This window comes from Apteryx mantelli, chromosome 1 (genome assembly GCF_036417845.1).
Source record: "Apteryx mantelli isolate bAptMan1 chromosome 1, bAptMan1.hap1, whole genome shotgun sequence".
Taxonomy (NCBI): domain Eukaryota; kingdom Metazoa; phylum Chordata; class Aves; order Apterygiformes; family Apterygidae; genus Apteryx; species Apteryx mantelli.
This window is the reverse complement of record NC_089978.1, coordinates 60,204,614-60,212,842: the sequence shown is the minus strand read 5'-3', so window position 1 is coordinate 60,212,842 and position 8,229 is coordinate 60,204,614. Positions and strand designations below refer to the sequence as shown.

General features: G+C 47.3%; 1 protein-coding gene across 1 annotated transcript in view; it reads left to right on the top strand.

The window, feature by feature from the left end:
* The first annotated feature begins 512 nt into the window (after positions 1-512).
* SLC15A1 (solute carrier family 15 member 1) overlaps positions 513-8,229 on the top strand; it is a 31,339-nt gene continuing 23,622 nt past the window's right edge. The window contains exons 1-2 of the mRNA XM_067293577.1: positions 513-516; positions 4,715-4,743. Of these exons, the coding sequence (XP_067149678.1) occupies positions 513-516; positions 4,715-4,743 (33 nt within the window). The remainder of the gene's footprint in view (positions 517-4,714; positions 4,744-8,229) is intronic.

Here is an 8,229-nt window from a genome sequence, read left to right as displayed (position 1 = left end):
CTCGGTTCACATCATTTTTAACATTTCCCCCTTGGCTGCCGCATCGCCGGCGGGGCGACCACCACCACCACCGCCACCACGACGTCCCCGGCGCAGGTGTCGCCCGCCCGGTGTCCATCTCCTCTCCCCTCTTGCCCCGCCGAGGCCGCTGTGGCTCCCCCGGGGCCGAGGAGGGGCCCTTTCCTCCCGCCATCGCCGCCCCTCGGCCCCTTCCCCGCCGCCCCCGCCGCCCCCCCGGTGCTTCTCCCGCTCCCTTCCCGCCCCCCCCTTCCCCCTCCGCTCGCTTTGCCTCCCCGCCGCCCTCCATTTCCCTCCCCGCCCGGCGCGGAGCGGCCCCGGGGGCGGGCTGGGCCGGGCCGGGCGGGGGCGGGGGCGGCCCCGCCGCGCCGCGCCGCGCCGCGCCGCGCCACCCTTAAAGCCCGGCCGCCCCCGGCCTTCGCGGTGCCTCCTTCCCGCTCTCGCCTCTCTCTCTCCCTCCGGCCCCCGCGCCCGGCCCGGACCGCGCCGGCCCCATGGGTAGGTGCCGGGGCCGGGGGGGGGCCGCGGCGCGAAGGGGGCCGCGGCCCGGGGGGCGGTGAGGCGCCGGGCGACACCGCACCCGCCCGCGTCGCCTCGGCCGTCGCCCAGCCGCGAAGCCTGGCGCAGGGCTCCGGGGGTCCCGTGGGGCGCCGCGCTCCCCGGGGTGGCCCGGGCTGCTCGGCCTCCCCTTTCGCGGGGGCTGGCTGCCCTGTGGAGGGCAGAGCGGGGCCCGGCCGTGTGCCGAGGAGCATCCCCTGGCGCCCGCCGCCATCTGGGTGTCCACCACCATCCTGGCGTCGTCGCTGCCTCCTCTGCCCCCGGCGAAGGGGCAGTCGGTAATGCTATAGCTAAACTCTCTTAACCCGCGTTGAAACGCCAGTGGGAGCCCGGGGGTGTTGTCCTGGCCTGCGTAAGCTGCGCGAGCTGAACCCCAGAACGGGAAGGTTTGCCTCGAAACTTGTGAGGACCTATGGTTTGAAACCCCGGCACAAGCTAAATGTGGTGTTCCTCGTAGCTCTTAAATAAGCCTTTTTCCGAGCACTGGTGTGACCGGAGAGTTTGCCTAGGGTTGAACTAGTCACGGTGGTTTTAATACATAGAAACACAACGGAAGGGCTTAGATAAGGGCAGAGCTCATTTAGCTAGTTAATCCTCAAGACTTTGTTCCTGTCTCAATCAGAACAGTCAGCAATAGCACAAACAACTTTTTCTGTCATTTAGCTTTCTCCGTTGGGCTTAGCTGGCCCCTTAGTCCTGCAGTGTCTGAGCACATTGGTGTACCTTTCCTCACGAGCAGTCTCTGAGATGGAGAAACCTTATCTTCATTTCACACATGGGAGGAACATGAGGGGCGCAGAAACGAGCAAGCGCCGCGGCAGCCTTGGCAAGCAAACCCACGCTGCTGGGACGGGCAGCGATAGCGATGAGTGTGTGGAGCCCAGCAGCGCTGCCTCCCAGAGCGGGCAGCCGGGTCCCGCTGCCTCCCAGAGCGGGCAGCCGGATCCCGGCTGGCTTGGGCAGCCAGCAGGGAAGTTGCTGGTGACCCTGGGGAGAGAGAAGAACCTGATGCAGCTGTGTCTGCTCATGTAACATCAGTTTTGCTGCATTATAGATTTACTTTGACGCTTGCCGTGTCAGTGTCTTTCTGGAAGAGCAAGACCTGAAGCAGGGACTCCTGGAGTCACTTGTCTGACTGCTGCAGCATCCTTCTGTAGGCAACATAAGGCTGCTCCGGGGAGAGGAGGCAACAGGCTTTGCTGTGCTGTGAGTCACACGAATAGAGAGCAGGCTCACTCTGGAGCAGGAACACCCCTAGGTGAATGTTTAGTTGTGTACAGATTTAGTCTGGCCACAGGCATGAAGTATTTTAAACAGGTAAAGTTACTGCAGCGGTTGTGCAGAGCACGGTAGGTGCTCCTCTGTCTTGTGAAGTGACTGCAAGCTGTAAATAGCGGCAGTCTCGCTGGGCAGCTCTGTGTCTGTAATAAGCTGTGCTAATGGGAGCTGCCTGAGAAGGGAAGGAGCCGTGCTCACCTTGGCACATTCACCTTGGCAGTGAATGTTAAAAGCACAATCCAAGCAGGTGCTTGGATAGTGGTTTATTCTCACGGGATGAACCCATCCATCAATAATTCATTTAGATTTAGTGCTCAACTAGAAAACTAAGTGGCTTCTGTTTTTGCACAGTTTAAAAATATTAAAATTTCTTAAGGAAATACAGAGTGCATAACTGCTTATGGTTTTATTTTGAAAAATGTGAAGCTCTTTAGTATTTTGCAGTGAAAATGATTCAGTTTTGCAGGGTTTTTTTTTGGGGGGGGTGGGGGGGGTTGCGAAATGTACTGAGGATTGCCCAGAAGAGGGACTTACTCTGACATGCCACAAACAAAACCCATTATTTAAAATGTTGCTTTTTTCCCCACTGAAACTGATGCAAAATGCTGAGTGCTTTGTGCTTTTGGAAGTCTATTCTGCACCACCTAACCCTGAAGCTGCCTGACAGTGGAGTTGATTGGATGTAGGTTCCCGTGTTGAAATGTTGGCTTTAATACCATCAGTAATTTCCTAACCCATACTGAAAAAGGAGAATAGTGGTATGAACTCAAAAGGGTCTAGAAATAAATATTTGTCCTTTAAAAGCATTTAAGTCAGCGTTCAATGTCCTTCTTTTAAAAAAATGACTCCAACATCCTTTCCACAAGATTTCTTGTGGAGGTGGTGCTTTCACCCTCTATCAAGAAAAAACAGCCAACTCTGAGTTCTTCAGTCCAAGGCTTAGCTGACAGGAGTGAGATGCTCAGCGTGATGTTCCCCGTATGTGCTGACTGATGTATGGCACCAAGTGGTAGTGGCCAGGAGGATCCTGGTCCAGAATACAGAATTTCATCCCTGTGGTGGATGGAGACAGTCTGGGACAGCAGGTCACTTTCTCAAGCCTTCTTCTCAAACGGAAACATGCAGGGTGTTGCTCGTGAGGTCGAAGGTGCGGTGCCCCAGATCCCCCCCCCTCCGAGAAGGAGCTCCAGCATGGTCCCATAGTTGGTGCCGGGGGACCTGTCTGGGTCCTGCGTGGGACTGGGGAGAGGGCCAAAAGGCTGAGGGCAGAGGTAGCTGTGGCAAGTGACTGCATGCACTGTGCTTTTCCCTCCTGCACACCCACCTGGATGAATAAAAACTGCACTGTTAGATTTTTTTGAAAGATGAAAGTTAGGGGTCCTTAAGGTGACTGAATTCACAGCTTCAAAGCAGGTTTACTACTCTTCAATTTCTGATGTAAGGAAAAATAGAATAAAGAGATATCTAAAATAGTTCTTAGGGCTGATGCTATGAAAAAATGTCAGTGTGATGCATGTGTTCAGGAAATGTCAAAGACTGGAGGTAATCAAGGAGCTGTTATGAAAATAGTCCCTATCACTAATGCCTTGATATCCTCCAATATGTCTGCTGACATGAATTGTATAAGGGACATTTCCAGTAACGTTAACGATTCAATTATGAGTATGTTGTCTGAAGTTGGAGTCTCAGCACTTTCCAAATTATTATTATTTTTTTAAGAAAACATATTCTTGAATTTTGAGCATATTACTTTTCTGTATTTATTGTAAATATACAGGTGTCCACTTCTGTAAAGAAAAAAATGAGATTAATTCACTTTAAATTGTTGAAAGTTACTTTACTCAGTATCTTGTCGAACTAAAGTACTGTGTTGCTGTCAGCTGTTTGTATCTATCGTGGACTATGTACTAGATAATACTGATGTTAGCAAATCTATTTTTCTTATAATGGTCTGTTATGGGCACGCTTCATTGGTAAGCAGGGATTTCAAAGTTCATGTCTTGTACTTGGTCTTATCTTAAAGATAATGAACTTGCTCATGTGGTTTTATAAGAAATGCTGACATCCGTTATATGGGCATATGGCCTTTATCTGAAAGGGTGCAAACTCAGCCAGAAGGCAAACTGTAACCTGTCCCCCGAGCAAAGCTTGCCCTGAAGGATAGTGCTTGGAGAGCCGTCAGCAGCAGTGAAACTGCCCGGAGCAGCCAGCAGTGGATTTATAGCTGCAAGCAGCTGTCTGCTCTCTTTGTACTCAGGACTCCTCGTGTGCTTCCAGGACTTTCTCCACCTTAAGTAAATGCATGCTAGTGTGGATCACTTAATTGGGCCATGTATTCAGTCCTTTTTAAATCTGAGCGGTGGATAGCCTCTCCCTTCTGGGAAAGGGGTGGAAGGGGCATCACCCCTTGCAGGGCATCTTGACTATACTCCTTGCTCTTGACTTATCTCCAAGGCAACATCCTGGAGACCAAGTTGAAACAGGATGTGTCTCTTGCAGGTGGTAGAGCACCCTTAGTGATGCGTTTTGAGTGATCTTAATAGGATGCAATGCTTTGTCTCACAATAATCCTTTTTGCTTTTCCTTGGGAGTACATGTGAGTCTACATGTAGCCTGGAAAACAAAATGAAATCAAGTGAATTTTTTCTACTAATTTTCTTGCGCCATAAGAAGTGCCCCTTTAAGACTGAAAGCTTACTCATCCTGAACATATATTTGGATTACTGAACAATACCACGTTTACCTTTCATGAACTGCATTTTTAGTTGAGCCTTTTTTTTATGTTTTCTAGTGGTTTTAAAGAAATGTTAATTAGTAGTTTCCATTAACTTGTCTTTTTTTTTTCTCTCTCTCCCAGTAGCAAAAAGCAAGAGTAATGGCAAATCAGCGGTAAGTTTTGTTTTGTTGTTGGTGTTTTTCTTTTTTTTCCTATTCTAAAAATCTATTGTCATTCTCTTTGGGTATCCTTAACTGTGCACAAAGAAATCCATGGCTTAAAAGCACAAAGTAGTGAGCACACAAAAGATCTAAATTCCAGCTAGACATTAATACACTGGCCACCCCGATAAGATGCCCGAAGAGCCTTTGCTGGACAGGCAGGTGTCAGTCAGGAGGAGAAAGATCCCTGGAGCAGGCTCTTGTGTTGCTGAGTTGCCATCATCCACTGACTCTGCTTCAGGAATTTTTTTTTTTTTTTTTTTTTGCCTTTCATGTTAGTGTTATTCCTCTTCAATCTTTGAACTAGTAATGATTGCTGTCTCAGCAATACTATCTCTCTTTGCAGTTTTGCCTTTCTTATCTTGTGAGGTTTTACTCCATGGACTTTCCCACAGCTTTCTCGCAGCTTAGCGGTTTCCTTGGCAGCCTGAGTCAAGGCTGTGCAGCTGGGCTGTATCAGACCTGGGCCTGGGATCCTCAGGGTGGGGGAACTTTACGGAGAGGATTAAAAATGTTACTTTCAGGTTACCTCTTCAGTGGTGGCTCTAGTGCTTTTTGGCCAATGTGGATCTCAACAAAAAATGTTGTAGTAGGTGTGTGCACATGCATGTGTATAATGCAACCAAGGATTAAGAGAACAATATAGTACAAAACAAGAGCAGTATAGGCTATACATTATCAAGACATAACTATGTATTCTCTTCTTGTTAGTATTATCTTGGGAAAATAAAAAAAAATGTCCATTATCTTGTGGAAGACCTTCTGGCTTTCTCCTACATGCCCCTGTTTGTGTATGTATGGCGACACAAACATTTGCATGGCATAGTGCTCAGCCCCAGTTGTGACACACAAATCTCTGCAAGCTTGGGGCAGCAGGTAAAAATCCACCAAGGGCCGCTGTGCTGCTGCATGAATGCAGAACATCTCTGGAACGCATGTAAGCACTAGTGGCTTAAAACAAAAGCCCAGCCTCTGTGGAAACTTGTTACATCACTGGTTACAACACCTCGCACCCTGTTATACAACAAACTGTTGTGTTGTGACAGCATCAAACCAGGGAAGTTTGAGAACATCAGGAAGGACAAAAAAGTTTTAGTGAGGCTTTGTTAAATTCTGGTGGGGATGGGTCCCACCATCCCTAGGCCAGGACTGTCCTGTTGCTTTTGCTCCACAGGTGGATGGACATGGGGCAGGCTTTCTCTTGCTTCACATGGGGACAGCCTCTCCTTCCCAGCTGAGTTACACCCATTTACAGTGGCAGAAACCAGCTCTGCAGTGTGGGTTACTGTTTCGGGGCCTGGCCCATTAACTGCTGAAATCAAAACCTTTTGATTATTTCTAATGGATGCTGAGCCAACCCTTCATGGTGCACCATGGTCCACCTCCTCTGGAATAGTGCTCATATCCCTCTTTTGACCTTTTCCTGCTATCCTGTTTCTTCCCCCTGTTCCCAAACAGGACCTCTTTCCTTGTCTGATTTGCAGTGTGGTGGCACAAACATTTGCATGGCATAATGATAGTGTATGGACAGGGCTGTGTGGCGTTCTTCTGTATGAACTCCAGTCCACCAAAAGTCCAAGTCTGGGCTAGTCATCTAGAGTACCTCGTACCTTCAGCTGAAGGAACAGGCACCTTCAGCAAGTGATTATCTGATTTGGGGATACATGTGGTTGGGCTTTCTTTGGAGATGCCTCTTTCTGCCCATGGAAGGTATGAGAAATCAAGGGTGACAAAATCCTATTTAGGCCTCTAACTTTTATTGCTCTAAAGCTAGATGAGTCCCACCTGGGACTCCTCCTTGGCCAAAGTGAGATTCTTTCAGTGAAGCTCATCTATCAAAGCACAAGTAAGACGCATGCTATATGTTTGGTGCAGCTAATAACCACAATTAGCACTCTTCAGGCTACTTGGTCCTCCTCATGGCTGAGTCAGACTAAGTCAGCAACGCTCTTACCACTGTATTATTTTCATTTCTCTTGCAGTATTCACAAAAAGCTTGTTGTAGCACACAGGCTTTCATACACCTAGACTTCTTCTGGGTCATCTTTCCTTGGTGTCCTGGGGTAGGATGTCTTGCTAAGGCACAAGTGCATCCATCAAAGAAATCAAGATATCCCTCAGCCTGTGTGCGCTTGCATACACTTCAGCGACTGACCTGTGCCAAAGACGCTGTTTTCCTGAATACTCTGGATTCAAATCTTGTAATTGTAATGATAGGCAAGCCCTCCTAGAAGCCCTCTAAAGCCACAGGTGAGCTGGTGGCAATGCTGTTCATTAAGGCTCTGTCCAGAGTCTCTGCTGGTGATGTAAGCTTTCTGATTTACTCATGTCAGGCAGGGTTTCCCATATAAGGCTTCTTTCCTTTGGACCTGTGACATTTTCTTTGTATTCAGTTTTATCTGAAAAACAGATTGATCCGATTCCTGAACGCTTACAACACGAAGGCAAACAATGCCATATTTTTTCTTGTTCGTGCTTCTTTTAACTTTCATGACTGTTTTACCTCTGAAATGTTTTAAACCCCCGACTAATCCTTAAAATATGCATTGCTTTTCATATAGCCGACATACACACTTTTATTTAACCTAAAGCACAAAAGCAATAAACATTTAAAGATCTACTTTACTTGGCTTTTTGACAGCATATCATGATGACTTCTGATCTCTCAGTTACTTGTAAGGCTGTGTAGCTCCTAGTTGAAATAGCTTGGACTCTGATATCCAAATAAAACCATAGTTATCTAGATTTTTCTTAGAGCTTAATTAAAACCATTTGTATCTGTAAGTTTGCTTCTTTTACATAATGAAATATTTTATTTTTTAAAAAAAGTATTGTAGGAATGACTAATCTTAACAGTCTAGGTAAGTCACTGAAGTGGATGTAAACCGGCATAGCTTCTGAGGCTTGTTTAAAAATTTGATTTTGCAACTTGCAAAATTAAACCCATAAAGGTAAACTGTGGAAGACTATATTCAACTTGTATTCCTAATAATTTTGTTAGAAATGTTATATTTTCATCCATTTAGAAAAATAGGTGGTGAGAAATTAAACTTCCTATTTCACTAATTATGCCAAACTTGTAACTGATGAGTCCTTTCCTTGCTTTGTTACAATGGCAAGAGCCTTGCCCCAAGCTGCATTATGGGGACCATTTGGATGCCTGTCGCAGCAGGAGAAGGCACAGTAAATCTACCAGTCAAAGCCAGGAAAGTTCAGGTTAGGAGTAAGAAGTCAGTTTTATCAGTAAGTCTGAGGAAATGGATGATTCTCCATCTAGTAGAGTATTTGTCAGGATGGGGAGCTTTCCTGAGGGACCTGTTTTAATAAAATGCTTACCTATCCTGACCAGAGGTATCTAACAATAGCCCTGGACTTTTAATTATGGTACGTTGTGGGGGTCTGGGCTGTGGGGCTTTTTTGTTTGTTTGTTGTTGTTGT